Genomic DNA, 21,511 nt, shown 5'->3' with positions numbered 1-21,511 from the left:
TATATTATGAATCTAGTGGCACACCAATAGTCATTAAATTCAATTTTTATTAACCAGGTTTGTAAAGAGGAAGGGGAAAGACACCATATCTTATTTCCAATTGTGTGTTTTATTCTGAAGCTAGCAGCCTCATATTTTTTGGGGTAAAGACCTTGTGTTTTAGGGGACAGGAAAAAAGAATGGAGGAACAGTGACTTTGAACAGAGGTTCAAAAAGATTTTTCCCTCCACCTATGAAAAAATATGTACTTATGACTTATGTTTTGTGTCAAAAGTGTACTGTGCAAGTGATTATATCGAGCATGAGATGTTTAATTATATACTATAGCTAAATCTGTACACAAATATGCCTTGAAGTCACCAGTACATAAACTAAAACATCAGTGTTCATTAACTTTTTAATTATACAAAACAAATTAGTAAATTTGCTGTAAGATTTATTATTCAAACACTAGTAACATAAAAATAAAACATATATAAAATTCAACATGCAACTCAATATATTTTATCTCAAAGACAAAGAAAATCTTATTCATCTTTCGCTGTTGTATACTTTAGTGAAAGAGTTAAACAACTAAGACTTTATCTATTTTCTCCCCTTCTGTTCATTGGGTGCTTTTTGAAAAGTCGTCTCAGAAAGATTATTAAAAGAAAAAGAGCCTCTTGCTCTAAACAAATCTGTTCTATGAACAGTATTTTCAGTATATGTGTACCTTGAGTCTTAATCTCTGGGAGAACACCAGATATTAACACATAATACATTTTTTTAATCTTATTAATACACCCAGTAGGACATTCCAAACTGCATACTATCTTCCTCTTTAAGATCAGAGGGATGTGGAGCCAACCTTTAAGGATCATACAGAAAACATCAGTAAAATTAAACTAAGAACTGGCTTTAACATTTCTTTCTTTTAAGGATTTCTAGAAATATTTAAGTATTTAACACAACCAGCTTATGTAGCTGGTAAAGGAAAGCGTTCTTTCCTCTTTCATTCTGACTTTCAGACTGGTCGATGATCAGTTTTGAATCCACCTAATGAAAAAAAGCAAAATTACAATGTTAGAAAGATGTAAGTTCATATGTTCTTACTCTGCAAACACAAGATTTCCCCCCCCCCCACTATCTTGTTTTCAAATAACTTTTTGATTGTTCCAAATCATACAAATTCTGCTCATGTTCTTTATGGCATGCTTAAAAATTAGATAAATATTACCATCAAAACCCAAACTTACCTCATGGGATGCCTATGCCAGAATTCTCCGTTTCAGATCCACAGGCTTTACTTATCAAGTGGATAACTAATAAGGTAAGCATTCTGTAATTATATTAAGTCAGATGTCCTGGTCTCTCAGACTTGACATATTGCTATATGGCTTACACGCCAATTTGCTTTTACGAAAAATTAAAAACGATGTAGATAAATAAAAGACTATACTAGCATGCTCATTGCCCCATATAATTATATCCTGCAAATCTTTGTACTGTAGTAAAAAAAAAAATCCCATGAGTTGCTGTTCTTTGAATTATCAGGTTAAAATGAACACACTCATATACACGTGCATATTGTGGGAGGAATCAGTATAGAGCACTGCTTTAGCACTGCTCATCTCCCATACACAACATGAAATAAGGATCAGCCATAGGTTTTTTCAGTTCCTTAGGCAGTTTAGAAGGGAAAGGAGAATGTGTGTCTGTTAAAGGTAACATAGCATTGTGGGATTTAAGAGCGTCTAAAAAAATATTAAGTGGCCTTTTCCCTGAGAGAGAGATGGCATAATAGCATATTTTGACACTGTGGATAGCTACTAAAATTTGAAAAATGTAAGCACTACTTCAGCTTATGCAAGGTATAAAACATAGAAATATGCACATTCTGTACTAGAGCTGCAGAGGACAGATATTTTCTGTCCATTTGCACTCTTATAATATAACATCTATATAGGACAACCTTACAGCAAAATTAAAAGAAAATAAACACACTCCCCACAGTGAACTGTGAAGAGGATGAGCATATTTGCCCTCTGTGCTTATCCCATCTTCTCAGACTTTCCTTCCCTTTCAAGAAGAGACCTAAACCCCTCACTTACCCATCTCAGAAAAGCACCCAGTTCCCTCCACCACCAAAGACACATGATACCCACTGGCCTGCCTTGTTCCTGCTGGTTCACTGACCACTAAGCTGGCCATGAACCAAATGTGGTGGGAATCTGGTTGGATGGGGAGACCCACTGAGGAAGCTAGGAAAGATTTCTAACAGACTAACAGGGCAGACTAGGACTTACTCCAAACAAAAACCCTACTTCTGTGCTGCAAGAAACCCTTTGAAATCTCCAGACTACTACTTCCCTATCTGACCCTAAAAACAGCAGGTTTCCTGAAAGTATAAAAAGGAAATCCTGTTATACAACAATGGCCAGCAATAAAATCCAACATATACTGCAGTGAGCTAACAATTCCAAAACAAATAACATAAATACACCAGTCATCAACTTTCCTTTCCTTTAGTTAATTTTATGCTATTTGATGGGCAGTACCAAAAGGTTAATTTCTAAGGGGGAAAATACAAAAATTCAGATAGTAATAAAATGTTTATCCTACTGAGCAGCAACTAATAAATTACAACTCCCTGCCAGAAACCCATCCTTCACTGCAAATTTCTGAAGTGTTTTGTTTGGAAAGAATGAATATTGGAGGTCACAAAATTAAACAGGAAATATTACAAGAGCCAGACTGAGTGTATGGATCTGTCCATGCACGTCAAATCCAAACCTACAATATTTGTACTGTTATTCAAACCATCTCTGCTCATGAGGTTAACAGATATCAGCAAAGGAATACACAGACAAAAAACATCTTACTTGTGACCATGAGATCTGAACCTACTGTAAGTCTCCAGATATGAAGGAATATGGTAATAACCCATTCCCATTTGCTTAGTTTTTTTAGAAAATTATAACCTTACCTGATTCCAATCATATGGTTTCCCATACCACTTGGGAGCAATTACTTGTCGAGGTTTTGATTTGCAGATTAAACTGAAATATCATAAAAACATCTTTAAGAAACCCAATGGTATATCGTTAACTCTAAACACCTAATGAAATAGGTGGAAATTTATTACATTCCGGTGCTGGATGAAATGTTAACATTTTCATGTTAGTCTAATTTGCTCATTTATCTAATACTATCTCTCCAGTGTGAGAAGTCACAGATAATGTCATGCTCTCGTGAAACTATTTGTTTTAAAACTTATTCTGAGAGAAAAAATATTTGGTATAAGTTGTTTATTTGACAAAGTGCTACAATTTGCAACTATCATTTATTCCATACATTTATGTATGCTTATTCATTTGGATCTAGTTTAGCTATCTTTAGATCATTTTGTTTTCTGTAACAACTCAATTATTATAGATTGTCTGTATGCCCCAGTTATTTCCTCAAGCTATGTGAAGTACAACAGTGATACATTTTAATTAATTCTGTCTAGATGTGTATTTCAAATACACATTTTACTCTTAAGTAGTGGTGACATGATGTAAATACAGTTAATTTAAAAAAAACTGTAAAGGGGAAACCATGAAAGACTTAGCCTGAATAGTTTTATGCATGTAAAAAGAACAGGAGTACTTGTGGCACCTTAGAGACTAACACATTTATTTGAGCCCACGAAAGCTTATGCTCAAATAAATGTGTTAGTCTCTAAGGTGCCACAAGTACTCCTGTTCTTTTTGCGGATACAGACTAACACAGCTGCCACTCTGAAACCTGTCTTTATGCATGTAGTGTCTTTTCAGCAAGGCATTTTTTTCAGTGTATTAAACAAAAAATGACCAGAAAACAACTGAAATACAGGAGGAGAAAGATTTTGTATAAGGGGAAAAATAAGATAAACAATGCAACACTATGCTAGCAGATGGTCTCTTCCTTCAAAATCAGAGTATGTTCAGCTTCTGATACTTTGGGGGAGGGGGTAAGTAAATTTACTTCTGAAATTTTGTTTCTGGATACTGTGATAGGGCCCTACCAAATTCACGGTCCATTTTGGTCAATTTCACGGACATAGGGTTTTAAAAATGAATAATTTCATGATTTCAGCTATTTCAATCTGAACATTCACAGTGTTGTAATTGTAGGGATCCTGACCGGCCTACCGGCTCTGAAGGCAGCAGTGCAGAAGTAAGTGTGACAAGGTATGGTATTGCCACCCTTAATTCTGTGCTGCTGCTGGCAGGGCACAACCTTCAGAGCTGGGTGCCCGGCCAACAGTCGCCGCTCTCCAGCTGCCAAGCTCTGAAGGCAGTGCAGAAGTAAGGGTGGCAATACCACACCCCCCGCAAAATAACCTTAAGACACCTCCCCCCCCCACAACTCCCTTTTGGGCAGGACCCCCAATTTGGGAAACGCTGATCTCCCCCCATTAAATCTGTATAGTATAGGGTAAAAGCACACAAAAGACCAGATTTCATGGGCGGAGACCAGATTTCACGGTCCATGATGTGTTTTTCATGGCCATCAATTTGGTAAGGGCCCTAACTATGATCCACAAATCTTAAGACCAGGATAACTAAGCAAAGGACGGTTGTAGGCAGGAAACAACAGCAGCAGCAGCGCGGCCTCTCCTGCCCCATGGCGGGCTACACTCCCTGCCTGCCCCTGCTGCTGCAGAGGCTGCTGCCGCCTGGCTTCCCCCGAGCAGCGCCCGGTTCCTGCTGATCTCGGCCGGCAGGTGCGGGGCCCCAGCCAAGCCCAACCCCGGGTGTCTCCTCCTCGGCAGCGCTTCCTGCCCGCGTCCTCCCGGGTGGCCGCGGCCACAGTGGCTTGGGAGCTTGAGAGAGGAGTTGCGCCCAGGCAAGCGGGGGAGACTGAGGTGAAGAGGCTGCTGGCGCAGCCCAAGTATGTAGATTGACAGGTACCTACCCCTGCCCCAACTCTACACCGCCTGCCCCCCAGCCCAGGGAGTGTTACCTGCCCCACCAGCCTCAGTGCCCTGCCCCATACTGTCAGCCACCCCAAGCTCACTGTGACATCAGCACTCCTTGGAAAAGGGCCCCCTGATCTTCACAAACAGATGTCACTGCAGGCCTGACAAACTCACTGAACCCCACACGTGTCTTACAGGGCACTTACCCACAAAGAGGAACCTGGAAGGGATCTACACAAGGCTGGTAACTTGTCAAGAGTGAGAATCTTTGTGAGATGTGTGCATGGGTAATATTGAAGGAATAATGTATTTACCTTAAAAGTCTGCTTTATAGACATGGAGTAGAAATTAGTCATCGGGGATAATGGCCCTTTGGGGCAAGGGGGATTTGTCACCCTGCCTAACCTGACTGGTGATGCAATGCAAGGCTCAATTGTTTAGCTTTGCACAATAGTAAGACTTTGAATGGGACACTATCAGAGGCAATAGCAAGCAATTGAAATGCCTTAAAGGTAAAAAAAGAAACATTACAAAGCCCTTACCCATTCTGACAGGCTGTTTATAATAAGTTTACTAGTTTTCAGACGTTGTCCGGGGGGAGGGGGAAGGGCGCCGCAAGGTGGAAGTTTCGTGTAGGGCGCAAAATATCCCTGCACTGGCCCTGCTGGCAAGTGTTGATGCCCTAAAGAATTCTTGCTATATGCCACCCCCGAGCAAAACCTGACCTCTGTTACTTACTAATCTACCTCACTCAAGACGTGTGGAGTGGATTTAAAGTTGGGGTAGACGTGTTAGTGCTCACATACATCAAAGGAGTTGAGATAGTAACCACTGGCAAATCATATATTTGAATTGAGCAGGTACACCAAAGAAGGGAGTCATAGAAACTGCCCATATCAATTCTCTCTACGTTCTATGTGACAGCAACCACTCTTTCCCCATTGCATTTTGCACGGGGGGGGGGGGACTCCACTAAAAGCTTCTGATCCATTTTGACATGAAGTTGCATCATGAAATTGCCCCCACCTCAATGCACAGTGCTTCGGGAAGGCATTTCCTTCTGGCACACAGACTAGCATCTTTCCTGGGTAGGAAGGTACCATTGGAGACCCTGCGTAACAGCTAGTGCATGACTGCAAAAGAGGGTCGCTGGATGGCTGTTGCCAACAATCACATTTGTATCTGTTTCATCACACACTGTGTATAGGGATTAAAAGGTTTATTAAAGGTTTAGATCTAGCACAAAGATGCCTACCCTACATTCACAGAGACAGACAGCCTTGCTCAAAGCTTCAAGGACCTTACCAGCTACATACTTTTGAGAATTGCCCTAGTGACTCTTCATACTGGGGCTGGCTCTGTAGAAAGCTTTAGGAGACAGATAAACTGCAAGCTGCACTGATGCTCGATACCCCAAGTACTCTGCACTATACTGGTATCAGTTCCTTTGATTTGGTCATAAGAATCAAGGAAGCGTTGCCAGAAAGAGGCAGGTGGCCTCAGTAAGTACCCTGCTTTCTCTTGGGACAGATCCAATAAGGTAGGATAAGGGAAGGAGAATTCTAGCAATTACACTGGTCTACAATTTTTGAGAAGTTGTCTGCTTCAGAGATAAAATGTGCTATTTATTATGTATTTTGATGTGCTGAATTCAAATATGACAATTAAAACAACTGATTGGCTACTGTTTCTAAGATATTTAAGTTTTTACATTTTATGTCTATGTATAGCGTATAGATAGAAGAGTTTTAATCATAAATTGTAAACCTAGGTCTTTTCATGTGTTTATGGTTGCTTTACATGATAATATTTCACCTGTCCTGTTTATGTAACACTTTAAAAATCAGCAAAAGGGTTATATAAATAAAATTTATTATGAAACAAAAGGCAAAAAACTATTATGTACATAGTTTAGTCCTATTCAATGTCTACTCGGCGCTTCTTGGCTTGTCTCTTGTATTCATTACATCTCTTGTCACTGTCCAGCAACAGTCTGCAAGCATTGATGGGCTCCATTTGCCCTGATAGCGTTTCTCCATTGTTGCAATGTCCTGGTGAAATCACTCGCCGTGCTCGTTGCTCACTGCTCCGCAGTTCGGTGGAAAAAAATCTAGATGAGAGTGCAAAAAATGTATCTTTAGTGACATGTTGCAACCAAGGCTTTCGTATGCCTTGAGGAGGTTTTCCACCAACAACCTGTAGTTGTCTGCCTTGTTGTTTCCGAGAAAATTTATTGCCACTAACTGGAAGGCTTTCCATGCCATCTTTTCCTTGCCACGCAGTGCATGGTCAAATGCATCATCTTGAAGAAGTTCACAAATCTGAGGACCAACAAAGACATCTTCCTTTATCTTAGCTTCATTTAAGCTTGGAAATTTTCCATGGAGGTACTTGAAAGCTGCTTGTGTTTTGTCAATGGCCTTGACAAAGTTCTTCATCAGACCCAGCTTGATGTGTAAGGGTGGTAACAAAATCTTCCTTGATTCAACAAGTGGTGGATGCTGAAGACTTTTCCTCCCATGCTCCAATGACTGTCGGAGTGGCCAATCTTTCTTGATGTAGTGGGAATCTCTTGCACGACTATCCCATTCGCAGAGAAAACAGCAGTACTTTGTGTATCCAGTCTGCAGACTAAGCAAGAGAGCAACAACCTTCAAATCGCCACCAAGCTGCCACTGATGTTGGTCACAGTTTATGCACCTCAAAAGTTGTTTCATGTTGTCATAGGTTTCCTTCATATGGACTGCATGACCAACTGGAATTGATGGCAAAACATTGCCATTATGCAGTAAAACAGCTTTAAGACTCGTCTTCGATGAATCACTGAACAGTCTCCACACATCTGGATCGTGAACGATGTTGAGGGCTGCCATCACACCATCGATGTTGTTGCAGGCTACAAGATCACCTTCCATGAAGAAGAATGGGACAAGATCCTTTTGAAGGTCACGGAACATGGAAACCCTAACATCACCTGCCAGGAGATTCCACTGCTGTAGTCTGGAGCCCAACAGCTCTGCCTTACTCTTGGGTAGTTCCAAATCCCTGACAAGGTCATTCAGTTCATGAGATGTTGCTGTAAGTCTAAGAGGAGGAGGGAGAAAATGTGGGTCCTGTGACATTGATGGTTCAGGACCAGAAGTTTCATCCTCTTCCTCGTCTGACTCAAGTGAGAATGATGCTGGTGCATCAGGAACCAGCAGTCCTTCTCCGTGGGGTACTGGGCGTATAGCTGATGGAATGTTTGGATAATGCACAGTCCACTTTTTCTTCAACACACCTTTCCCAACTGGAGGCACCAGAAGTATGCATGCAGTAGTAAGGCATGCAGAAGTAACAATTGCTGGTATGATCTGTTGGCTCTCTCCAAATCATTGGCACTGCATAAGGCATAGCTTTCCTTTTCCTGTTCAACCACTGGCGAAGATTTGTTGCACAAGTGTTGCAGCATATGTGTGGGGCCCACCTCTTGTCCTGATCTCCAATTTTGCAGCCAAAATAAAGGTGATAGGCTTTCTTAATCATAGTGGTTATACTGCGCTTTTGTGATGCAAAAGTCACTTCACCACAAACATAGCAGAAGTTATCTGCACTGTTCACACAAGTACGAAGCATCTCTGCTCACTTTGGCTAAACAGAAATGTGTCCCTTTGCAAAATCAAACACTGACAAATAAGAGAGCACAACACTGTATGATTTCTAGAGCTGATATAGGGCAATTTGTTCAGCAGAGTGATGTAAGCTTCGTTATGATTGCATCATCCATGACTTCTAGGAATGACATGATGCAATTCATATCATGTATGACGCAATATCAGCTTCAGATTGCATCATTCATTGTTTTGCCTAAAAAGCAAGTACTGTCCAAACCCAGTCATAGATTTATTCATAGATCCAGTCAGTCAAAGATGTATTTTAGTCATTTCTGGTTTAAATTGAGATCCCTTCCCTTTATAACTCACTTATCCTCCGCTATTCCCAAGTCAAGGGTCGTATATACTGACCCAATAGCATATCTTGAAAACTAGAGCCAATCAACGCATCATTTTCGTTCTCAGTGACCCAGAATTAGTAAAGTTTGACTACATTTATTTCAGAAGCATTTTGGCTGTAGAGCAGTGTTATCTCTGCTAACACCTTCTCTTGGCATAGATTTGATGAGGGAGAGACAGCAGTGTGTACCTCAGATGTAATCTGGAAGGAAAAGTCTCCAAGAGATTCCATCACAGGGGGAGAAGAAGAAACTCTCTAGGTTCTGAAGCCATATGAGTTCCTGTCAGTCAGTCCCTAGAACAGGGAACTATAACAACTAATATCTTGAGGAACAGGTTTTGATATCTTTAGTTTTTATGATTCTACTAACTGTTAGGCTTTCCTGTTGACCTAGTGTTACAGTAGCAGTAAAATTATAAATAATGGAAACAATAAGTCTAAAACCTATATTAAAATGCTGAAAAGAAGAAATATTTTGAAAGCAAAGCTCAAACTAGTGATTTACTGCTTTATAAACAAGCAAGGTAAATCAAGATGGCTAGTACCAGACAGAAGCGTGAAAACAAATGTGAATTCTGTTTTGCTATAAACTAAGAAAATAAACAAAATTCTCGTTAAGAAAAGTAGTCTTACCCTAAAAGTTTTTCACGAGCATTCTCTTGCAGCTGTGCAATTCTCTCTTGCCCCAAATACCTTGGGCCATTTGGGCCATCACAAACCAGTTTGTTAATGGCCGTTCTTAGGATGTTTATCTGTGAACATTTCAATGATACATAATAATGAGCAGCCCAAACAACATTTCCAGTTTAAATTCAGAGTATACTTAGGGATGTGTGTGTGTGTGCATGCCTATGTCTGTCTGTCTAGAATGGTTTAGTTAACACTGAACGTTCATTTTTATAATCAACATTAGCAAAGACATCTGAGAAAAGCTATGTATATAATTTTATATAAGAATGTCTAATATTTTATGACTAAGTGGATTTTTAAATAGCATTATTTTATACCAAATAATAATTAAAAGGTTTGAATATAACACAGAAAAACAAAAAACCCACCTTGCATAGGAGTTTGATTAGCACAGAATTGTACTGGCTTAATGATATACAACTGTCTACAAAGATGATAATGTACTGTATTCAATATCTGACTTTGTTCAATAAAGTTTAATGAAACCACCTTAGGGTTTTTAGACTTAGTATCTGACACACAAGATCAGTTCAAGGTTATAAACAGGCAATTTCACTAAAAAAATTAGACAACTAAAATTCTGCCAAAGGTTGCTAGACTTCAAGTAATAAAATCGCAAGAGCTAACAATTTCTGACATCTGCTAGATTCCAGACATGCACTACTGCAATGAAAATAATCCATATGCATGTTTTACCTCTACTATGTCATCCACGCCAAATTGCACATCAAATGTCAGCTCCATGTCATGTTCTGGAAGCAGTGGGGTTCCAAGACTTTGATTCCACCCCAAACCACAAAGAACACCAGTAAAACTCCTTCCACTTTTATCAACCCTAAACAAAATGAAAACTTGAACTGAAATTTTGGAAATATGAAAATGAAGAAAACAAAGCAACCTCATCTGGAACACCAATCCCACATTAATATGAAGACAGATGCTCTGATTAGATCTATACTGCAAATTGATGGTTTTGATTGCTGCTCAAGAAGAGGTATGCAAGTTAATCTAGCCAGCTTGGGTATCAGAGCAGTGAAGCTACTGCAGAATGCTGGCTGTACAAGCATGGCTGGAACTCTGGGCTTCAGCGCTTCAAACCCTGAGCTAACTAGATTAAAGCTAGCTCAGGTGTGTCTACACAAGTGGCGATCACACCCGGTGATTGCAGTACAGTGATACCCTCATAGGAACAAACATGTGTATTGCCAAAGAAAAAGAACTGTTACTTACCTTCTGTAACTGTTGTTCTTCGAGATGTGTTGTTCACGTCCATTACACATTAGGTGTACGTGCGCCGCGTGCACGGACGTCGGAAACTTTTTCCCTTAGCGGCTCCCGTCGGGCCGGCAGGGCCCCCTCCTTCCCGCCAGAGCGGCGCCCCGCTCCAGGGTATATATATCCCTGCCGACCCGACCCCTCCGGTTCCTTCTTGCCGGAGACTCCGACAGAGGGGAAGGAGGGTGGGAAGTGTAATGGACGTGAACAACACATCTCGAAGAACAACAGTTACAGAAGGTAAGTAACCGTTCTTTCTTCTTCGAGTGATTGTTCACGTCCATTACACATTAGGTGATTCCCAAGCTTACCATTGGAGGTGGGTAGGAGTCAAGGTACAACTGACTGTAGCACAGCCCGACCGACCATTGCGTCCTCTCTGGTCTGATGATGGATCGCGTTGTGGGCTGTGAACGTATGTATGGACGACCAGGTGGCTGCCTTGCAGATCTCCTGGATAGGGACCTGTGCCAAGAAGGCCGTAGAGGACGCTTGGGCTCTAGTCGAGTGGGCCCGGATCTCCGGGGCCGGAACATTGGCGAGCTCATAACAGGTGCGTATACAATGCACAATCCATGCCGACAAGCGCTGTGTCGAGATAGGCAAGCCCTTCATACGTTCCGCAATCGCAATGAACAGCTGGGGTGTTCTGCGGAACGACCTGGTCCGTTCCAGGTAAAATGCCAACGCCCTTCGGACATCCAGGGTATGTAGGCTGCATTGGTGAGGGTCCGTATGGGGTTTAGGGAAAAACACCGGTAGGCAAATGTCCTGCCCCATGTGAAACTGTGATACCACCTTTGGGAGGAATTTGGGGTGCGGCCTCAGTTGCACCTTATCTTTATGGAACACTGTATAGGGTGGTTCCGAAGAGAGGGCCCTCAATTCCGATACCCTTCTGGCCGACGTGATGGCCACGAGAAACGCCACCTTCCACGAGAGGTGCGTGAGGGAGCAAGTGGCTAGGGGCTCAAAGGGAGGACTCATGAGTCTTGTTAGGACTAGGTTCAGACTCCACGCCGGGACAGGCGGGTGCGAGTAGGGGAACACCCTTTCCAGCCCCTTGAGGAATCGGGCCACTGTGGGGTTGGAGAACACTGACACTCCCAACTCTCCCGGATGGAAAGCCGAAATAGCGGCTAAGTGAACTCTAATTGAGGCGGGCGCAAGCCCTTGATTCTTGAGGTGCAGTAGGTAGTCCAAGATAGACGGAACTGAGGCTTGTAAAGGCTGTATGCATTGAGGCTCACACCAGTGGGAGAACCTCTTCCATTTTGTCAGGTAGGTCGCTCTTGTAGAGGGCTTCCTACTATTAAGGAGGATTTGCTGAACTTGGTGAGAGCACCTGTGTTCTGCATCATTCAGCCAGAGAGATACCATGCCGTGAGATGTAGCGAAGACAGGTTCGGGTGGAGTAGGCGACCTTCGTCTTGCGTGACTAGGTCGCGATGGAGGGGGAAGGTAATTGGATCAGCTATGGACAGTTCCAGCAGGGACGTGAACCAATGCTGGCGTGGCCAGGCCGGGGCGATGAGTATGATCGTAGCCCTGTCCCTGCGGGTCTTGAGGAGAACCTTGTGTATGAGTGGGAACGGAGGGAAGGCGTATCTCAGGCTCCCTCCCCATGGGATCATGAAGGCATCTGCTAATGATCCCCGGCTGAGGTTCTGGAACGAGCAGAACTGAGGGCATTGGCTGTTGTCCCTGGTGGCGAATAGATCCACCCGGGGAAAGCCCCACCTCCGGAAGATCGAATGCAGGACGTCTCGCTTCAACGTCCATTAGTGCATTCGGTAGGAGCGGCTGAGGCGGTCTGCTAAGCCGTTTTGAATTCCCGGAAGATACGTCGCGATGAGGTGTATCGCATGGGCTATACAGAAGTTCCATAATTGGAGTGCTTCGTGACAGAGGGGAGAAGACCGGGACCCGCCCTGCTTGTTTATATAGAACATGGCGGTAGTGTTGTCCGTCAGGACTGCCACGCTGTGACCCTTTATGGTGGCGCGGAAGGTCTGACAGGCGAGGCGAACCGCTCTTAGCTCCTTCAGATTGATGTGAAGCAGCTTGTCTTCTCTGGACCACAACCCTTGGGTCCGCAGTTCCCCCAGGTGCGCCCCCCAGCCCAGGTCCGATGCATCTGTTACCAACGTCAGAGTGGGCTGTGGGGCAGCGAAGGGGATCCCTTCGCATACCTGTTGGCGATCGAGCCACCAGCGTAGCGAGCTGAGCACCTGGTGTGGGATCGTGACTACTTGATCCAATGGGTCTCTCTTGGGGCGATGCGTGTGGGCGAACCACAACTGTAAAGGTCGGAGCCTCAGGCGGGCATGTCTGACCACGTGTGTGCAAGCTGCCATATGTCCCAGAAGCTGCATGCAACACCTTGCCGTTGTCGTGGGGAACTTTTGGACCGAGCTTACGGCTCTGTGAATAGACATGAACCGTGCCTCTGGTAGGCTCGCTTGCGCGGTTACCGAGTCCAGGGTTGCACCTATGAAGTCCAGCCTCTGTGTGGGGACTAACGTGGACTTGGGCACATTGACCCGGAGGCCGAGCTTGTCGAACGTCTGCAAGGCCAGCTTCACGTGAGATTGGACCTTGGCCTCCGACCTGCCCGCGAGTAGCCAATCGTCCAGGTACGGGAACACACGCATCCTTCTCTTTCGAAGGAAGGCTGCCACCACGGACATGCATTTCGTGAACACTCGTGGTGCTGACGCCAGGCCGAAGGGCAGGACCGTAAATTGGAAGTGGCGCTGGTCGACCATGAAGCGCAGGAATCGCCTGTGGGCTGGATTGATTGCAATGTGAAAATAGGCATCTTTCATATCGAGGGCAGCATACCAATCCCCCGGATCCAGGGATGGGATAATAGTTCCCAGGGAGACCATACGGAAGCGAGCTTTGATCAGAAACTTGTTTAGCTCGCGCAGGTCCAAAATAGGACGGAGGCCTCCTTTTGCCTTGGGGATCAGGAAGTATTTGGAGTAGAATTCTTTTCCCCTCAGGTCTGTTGGGACCTCTTCTACTGCTCCAGCAGCGAGAAGGGTCTGAACCTCCTGCGTGAGAAGTTGCTCGTGAGAAGGGTCCCTGAAGAGGGACGGGGAAGGGAGATGGCAGGGAGGGGACGAGGAAAAATGGAGGGTATAGCCCGCCTTCACTGTGCGCAGGACCCATCGGTCCGATGTTATGCGCGACCATGCCCGGTAGAAATGGGACAGACGGTCTTTGAAAAACAGAGGAGGATCCGGTATGTTTTTTGGATATGGTACGCTGTCCTCGGGCGTAGCTTCAAAAGCCTGGTTTATTCCCTGGCTGCGGCTTGCCCTGGCCGTGACTCTGGCCCTGGTTAGGCGTATTGTTACGTCTCCGCCTGTTATCCCTGCCTCGACGGCGGTACGGCTCGTGTCGGGGGCGAGGGTGGTATTGCCTTTGCGGTGGCTGGGGTTTAAAGGGCTTACGCTGCGTTACCGGAGTGTGCATACCCAACGACTTAAGGGTCGCTCGTGAGTCCTTAAGGCTATGTAGCCTGGCGTCCGTCTGGTCGGAAAACAAGCCCGAACCTTCAAACGGGAGGTCTTGCAGCGTGGTCTGTACCTCTGGCGGGAGACCTGAAGCCTGCAACCACGCCGAACGCCTCATCACGACTCCCGACGCAATTGTTCTAGCCGCCGCGTCGGCTGAGTCTAGTGCGGCCTGCAATGAGGTCTTGGCCACTGCCATTCCCTCATCCACCAGGGCCGTGAACTCCTGATGCGCATCAGGTGGGAGGGAGGCCTTAAACTTGGCCACTGATGCCCACGAGTTAAAATTGTGCCTGTTTAGAATCGCCTGCTGATTGGCGATCCTCAGTTGAAGGCCCCCAGATGAATAGACTTTCCTCCCGAATAAGTCCAATCTCTTAGCTTCCTTGCCTTTGGGGGCAGGAGCTTGCTGGCCATGCCGCTCTTTTTCGTTGACCACCGAGACCACCAGTGAACAGGGGGACGGGTGAAGAAAGAGGAAGTCAAACCCTCTAGATGGGGCGAAGTATTTCCTCTCTACGCCTTTTGCAGTTGGCGCACTAGAGGCCGGTGTTTGCCACACCGTCTTATAGTTGGACTGTACTGTCCGTATAATAGGGAGAGCGACTCTGGAGGGGCCCTCTGGGCTCAGGATATCGACCATGGGGTCGTCCTGCTCTACAGTCTCCTCCGCTTGCAAGCCCAGATTGAGGGCTACCCGGCGAAGCAGGTCTTGGTGTGCCCGATGGTCGATCGGGGGAGGGCCGGACACCAATGTGCCCGCTACCGCCTCATCTGGCGAGGAGGAAGAGGTCGGGGCCTTCTGCCCATCCTCATTGTCCAGCAACCCGGCATCAGCCAGTTGTTCCTCTGCGGTCTGACCCGCAGCGTGGGATTGGGACGGCACCGTACTCGGTGCCGAGTCCACTCCTTCCCGCTCCGGTGGTCTAGAGACCGTTGCCTCCCTATACGATGGCGGGCGGTGCCGCGGGGAGCGGGATCGGTACCCGGATCGCCCGGATCTCGAGGCCCTCGATGGGGGTCCTTGCTGGTGGTAGGCCCAGGGTGTCCAGAATGGCCATTGGCTCGGTTGGCCCCATTGGGACTGACCGTAGTCTCTGCTGGCCCGTGACCTATGAGCATACCCGCCGTACCGGTCTGAGTCAGCCCCCGAGACCACGGACGGTGACCTGGAAGGCCACGGTGGAGCCGTAGGATGGTGCCGGTCCGGTTCTGGGGAGTAGCGCCTCCGCGACCAGGACCTGGAATAGCGCCTCGCCGACCTGGACCTGGAACGGTACCGGTGATCGCGGGACCGGGAACGGCTACGACTGGTCGGCCTTGGGTAACGAACCGCCGACACTTCGCGGTGCCGACTCGTGCTCGGTTGCTGAGTCGGTGCCGACCGCTTGTTGAAGCCCGACTGCTGCGGTGCTTCCTGCGCCGAGGGCAACCGGGAGTCCACCGAGGCGGAGCTCGACCGGGACCGGTTCCTGGAGCGGTGCCAAGACGGCGACCGTGATGGGCGCAGCATCGCCGGCTTGCCTCTACGCGGCAGCATCGGCGGAGCGCCCTCAGCGCGTGCCGGGGCCTCGACGGACAAAGCGATGAGGTCCTTAGCTGCCTCAAACGTGTCCGGAGTGGAGGGCTGTTCCACGAGCTCCTCTAGCCCTTCATCCTCACTCGACGCGCCCATCCCGGGGCTCGACGGGCCTTTCGGCGCTGGAGCCACTACCGGGGTCCGTGTTGGGGCCGTATCGGCCTTAGGGGCACTCGAGGTCTTTACTGGTGCCGGCCTCTTGTGCGGGGAGCGTCCTCGGGCCTTAGACTGGCCCTTCGCTTTCGCCGGCGAAGACGATCGGTGTCGTACATTTCCCTGCTGGGTCGGTGCCGTGGGCTTCGGGTGACCCGCCGGTGCCGGTTCCCGCACCGATGCCGGGGCGCTCCGCACGGAGGCAGACGGTGCCGTCGAAGTGGAGGGCTGTAACGCCGTCTCCATGAGCAGCTGCTTAAGGCGAAAGTCCCTCTCTTTTTTAGTTCTGGGCTTAAAGGCCTTGCAGATCTTGCAGCGCTCTTTCTGGTGAGCTTCCCCCAGGCAACGGAGACACGAGGCGTGGGGGTCGCTCAATGGCATAGGCCTGCGGCACGTGGCACAAGCCTTGAAGCCTTGGGCGTGTGGCATACCCCGCCGCCCAGGGCCGGTGCCGGGGTGAACAAACAACCACGGCAGGATCTTTAAGTACCCTAATGAGCTGTTAACTACTGGCTCAACACTAATATAAACTAACTGATAACTGCTAGATAACACTAATGACTATTGCTAAGGGACACTCTCAGACAAGAGACAGAGTTGTTCCAACGCCGCCACGGACGGTAAGAAGGAACTGGAGGGGTCGGGTCGGCAGGGATATATATACCCTGGAGCGGGGCGCCGCTCTGGCGGGAAGGAGGGGGCCCTGCCGGCCCGACGGGAGCTGCTAAGGGAAAAAGTTTCCGACGTCCGTGCACGCGGCGCGCGTACACCTAATGTGTAATGGACGTGAACAATCACTCGAAGAAGAACCCAAGTTACTGATACAGACTAGCTTGTGGGATTTGTAAGGATCCCAGAACAACTTTTAGGGTTCATGCAACACCTTGTCATGACACTACATCGTGATGCTGGAATAATGTTTTGACATGCTGATGCAGCATCACAACAAAATAGTGTTCTCATTTTTCCTGCATAGCTAGTTTAAAAGTGGCAAAGCTGTGACTGGCAGCTGCTCAATGCGTAAGGAGTATTGAACATATACAGACCAGAACTTAGTTTGAGGAAACGCAGCATCCCTTGTGTTGAAATAGTGACCTGCACTGACCTCAGTTTGTGGTTTAAGGGTTATAACTCCTGCTGTCCAACCTGTGGTTATTAGGTTTCGATTATACATTTCAGCTCAAATCAATATATAGAATCAAATGATTTTTTATTTCCTCCAATTTCTAATTCATGAATTTTCTACCTTTAAAGGCTTCCAAGTTTCTCAAGCTCCTTCCAAGATGGGTTTGACCAGGAGAGCAGAAAGCACTTTCAGAGCCTATCGTTGTCTATCACAGCACAAACACTTTGTCAGCCTAGGATCTCATCTACACAAGAGTGTAAGCACAGCTATATTGGATCAGACCAATGGTCCATCTAGCCCAGTATTCAATCTTCTGACAGTGACCACTACCACATCCTTCAGAAGGAATGAACAGAACAAAGCAATTTCAAATGATCCATTCCCATCGTCCTGTCCCAGCTCTGGGCAGTTGGAAGCTTAGGGACACCCAGAGCAGGGTTTGTGTCCCTGACCACTTTGGCTAATAGCCACTGAGCCCTAAACTCCATTAACTTATCAAATTCTTTTTTAAAAATCCAGTTATATGCTTTGCCTGCCCAATATCCCATCGCAATGAGTTCCACAGGTTGACTGGGCATTGTGTAAAGAAGTACTTCCTCATGTTTGTTTTAAACATGCTGTCTACTAACTTCATCAGGTGATTCCTAGTTCTTTTGTTATGTGAAAGGGTAAATAACATTTCCTCATTCACTTTCTTCATACCATTCATGATTTTATAGACCTCTATCATATCCCACCCCCCTAGTCTTCTTTCTTTCCAAACTGAACAGTCTCAGTCTTTTTAATCTCTCCTCATATGGAAGCTGTTCCATATCCCTAATCATTTTCGTTGCCCTCCTCTGCACTTTTTCCAATTCTAATATATCTTTTTTGAGATGGGACAACCAGAACAACACGCCGTGTGGACATACCATGGATTTATGTAGTTAAATTATGATATTTTCCGTTTTCATTAACTATCCCTTTCCTAATGGTTCCTAATTTTATTTATTTGATTTTATATATTATATATATCTTGAGCCACGGATAGGACCTCTTTAAAAATATAAATATATATATATTTTTAAAGAGGTCCTATCTGTGGCTCAAGATATCCCTGACTGTAATGGTCCTCACCTGGGGTTTGGCTGGGAAGCATGGCCTACTGGTTAAGGCTGCAACCCATAACTGGCAGGGGGGTTGTCGGTAGCAGAGCCCGGGCCCTCCCACTCCATCAGGCTCTGACGCAGGATCCTTTAGACTACCAGTGGTCTGGCAACAGAGGCTGATGAAGGCTGTCTTCCCTGTGCCACTTCCTATCTCCTCCCTGGTCAGCTTAGTCCAACGCTTTCCCCTGTTGGGTGAGTCCACATCAAGAAAATAAGAGGAGATTACCAATGTGGGGAAGACAGGGATACATCCCCCTCTGATTGTTCTGGGGTGGGTCCTCCTTTCCCTCATGGAGGGCTTCTTTGGGGCAGTTGTGTTTGAGATGTCAGCCTTCCCTCTGCTCTGCGCTGCTGAAACTGTGGGCTGCAGGTCTGCTCTCTTCCAGGTCTGCCCCCAAATGAGCTGTTTCCCTGTCTTCTAATTCCTCCAACAGAAGGAGCATTTGCTGCAGGTGTGGTGGGGCGGGACTGGCTGGGCCCAAAATAATCACTTAACCACTTGTTGCCCAGTGTGGGATTTGTATGCCCCATCACACTGACGTAGGTGAAAATAATAAATTTAATAGCAACTTAGTCCCTCAACAGCCCCTAAAATACACAAAACTCCCATCCCCCCGGCAGATCTAAGACTAGTACAGTTCCTCCTCTTCTTAGACTTACAGCAACATCTCATGAACTAAAACAAGTTTTCATGAAGGCAAACTCTGGAATCCCAAATTCACATATACAGCCAACATTGTTAACTTAGCAATATAACATGCAACTGCCTGTAAGGGATGGAAGAAACAAGGGAGGTGTAGAAGGATGCTAGAGAATACATCATTCTGCTATCATACTTCAAAAATGCATATATACCTGAGTTCTATAACAGGAGCAAACAACATACTGAGGAGTGCTGGTAGCCCTGGAATAGGAGGCATCAGAGATGTTTCTCTTAACAACATTGTAGATCCTATTACAAAAAAGAACAAAAATGGATAATTAACAGAAAGCCTTGACAGCACAACAAACCTCTAAGCAGTGGGTAGATAGAATGTCAGTGTCAGATATAATTTAGTTCTATGGCTATTCATATGGACAATGCTAAGTAGTTAAAGAAAAGGAAGTGAGAAAAATAAGGAACACAAATATGTATTTAGAATTACCAGTTGAATTTACTGATACAGCAGCAGCAACCAACATTTTCTGAAATGGATCCTCAGGAGAATTATTGACAATTACAGAGTTTATACTCTCCTTTTCTATCCAGATACATCTAGGAAAAAATGACAAAAGATATTAACTGGCAATAAGAAAGAAAAGTCAGTAGAAACGTGTATCTAAAAACCCTTTTAAAATTATGAATCAGCCATAAGTGTGCAAAGTCAATCAAACTCACTCTAGTTAGTGAGTCAAGTTTTGAATGAATCCAGGCTCCCAGCCTTGTATTCTAGATATTAAATACAATTTCTCTGGACATTGGAACTGCGTCAAACTCTCCCATTCGTCTCAGAACTTTTAACATTATGTATATTTCTTTTTTTACTTCTACAGAACTAAATAGTATTTAAGCATAATGGTGAATTAATAAAAAAAATTTAAGATGTGAAAGTGTGTATTCCAGTAACTCTTATTTCTACCAATACAATGACCTATGGTTTGCCTGCCATTCACGACAAAAGCTTTATCATACCTGAATTTGGAAATCTGGACCATGCTGTGACACTTCAGCTCATAAGGATTGAAGGGGCCATGAAGCGTTGCCTTTGAAACAAGACAGTTCAAGTGAGTTTCAGTTTTTAGATGAAAATAAAAATAATATATTATTTTAATACTTTATTGGACATATACTAATATCCAACTTTTTCAAACCTGGGTGCCTAAAGTTAAGTTCCTAAATTTATATCTAGGCACCTAAATAAAAATTACGCTTTTCACAGGAGCTGAGCAATCACTGTTTCTCAATAACTTCAATAGGAGCTGGAAATCCATACCACCTCTGAAAATCAGGCCATTTGTATTTAAGTGTCTAGGCTCCCAATCTTGTAGACACTACGCACATGCTTAACTTTTTGCATGAAAGTAGTCCCATTGAGTTCTATGGGGCCACTCATTTGTGTGAATTAAGCATGTATGTGGGTGTTTGGAAGACTGAACTAAAAATCAGGAGCCTAACTTCAGACACCAGATTTTTGGGGGGAAAAAAAATTATATATATAATACAGATGAGGGTTAACTCAAAATCAGAGTACAGTACATGACACACTTTTACATAATGATCAATACTCACTGTTTAGTTATGGCTATGCTTTCCTATGAGATGCAACTAAATTAACAGTTTTGAGTTTGCCTGGGCCATCTACTGTATCACCAATAGCACTTAGTGTGCTGCAGTAACTTTGCATCACCAGTTCTATATTAGTTTACTTAGTAGGAAACCAAGAGCAGTACCTATTTGCCATATGTATTTACATTCAAGTTATAAGAAATAAATGCACAGAACCACAGCATTTGCTTTTGGATGCACGTGCGCCCACGCTCTCTCGACTGGAGAATGTCTAGTAGTGTCCATGGGCCTGCGTCTGCATAGAATAGCACCTCATGCCTCCAAACAAGGGCATGTAAGGAGGTGCAGACCCGCTGCTCCTCAGTTCCTTCTCACTATAAAGCAGAGTCTCCACAGCTCAGGGGAAGGAGGGCGGGAGGTAGAGCACCCATTAGAACAAGAACAAGAATTCTTGAAAAACTCAAGTTATTGTAAGGTAAGTAACCTCTCCTTCAAGTATGTATCCCTACTGGTGCTCCTCCGTAGGAAACTTCCAAGCAGTAACTCAATGAGGAGGTGGGTGCTGAGGAGGTAAGTCTAAGATGGCTTGGAGGTCTGAGTCATCAAAGTAGTATCATCTTTGGAAGAAAATTTAATGCTTGACAAAGGTATTAATGGAAGATCATACTGCAATCCTACAAATTTCTGTTATGGGAACATCCTTCAATAGAGCTCTAGATGTGGACTGAGCTCTAGTGGAATGTGCCAACACCATGAGGTACTGCATCCCAGCTGATTCACAGCAGGTTAAGACGCAACCAGAAACGCACTCAGACCGCCTTTGAGTGGAAATA

The 21,511-nt window shown here is 45.3% G+C and overlaps 1 protein-coding gene across 2 annotated transcripts in view; it reads right to left on the bottom strand.

The window, feature by feature from the left end:
- Positions 1 to 383: 383 nt before the first annotated feature.
- The window catches only part of TDRD9 (tudor domain containing 9), a 190,906-nt gene continuing 169,778 nt past the window's right edge, over positions 384 to 21,511 (bottom strand). For both annotated transcript variants that reach the window (XM_024105141.3, XM_042858224.2), the window contains 7 exons: positions 20,085 to 20,155; positions 19,558 to 19,667; positions 19,268 to 19,364; positions 10,304 to 10,442; positions 9,551 to 9,669; positions 2,966 to 3,038; positions 384 to 1,035 (listed from right to left, as the gene is read on the bottom strand). In XM_024105141.3, the coding sequence (XP_023960909.3) occupies positions 934 to 1,035; positions 2,966 to 3,038; positions 9,551 to 9,669; positions 10,304 to 10,442; positions 19,268 to 19,364; positions 19,558 to 19,667; positions 20,085 to 20,155 (711 nt within the window). In that variant the 3' untranslated portion in view covers positions 384 to 933. The remainder of the gene's footprint in view (positions 1,036 to 2,965; positions 3,039 to 9,550; positions 9,670 to 10,303; positions 10,443 to 19,267; positions 19,365 to 19,557; positions 19,668 to 20,084; positions 20,156 to 21,511) is intronic.

This window comes from Chrysemys picta, chromosome 4 (genome assembly GCF_011386835.1).
Source record: "Chrysemys picta bellii isolate R12L10 chromosome 4, ASM1138683v2, whole genome shotgun sequence".
Lineage (NCBI taxonomy): Eukaryota > Metazoa > Chordata > Testudines > Emydidae > Chrysemys > Chrysemys picta.
The sequence above is the reverse complement of the archived record's forward strand: the minus strand, read 5'-3'. Positions and strand labels throughout refer to the sequence as shown.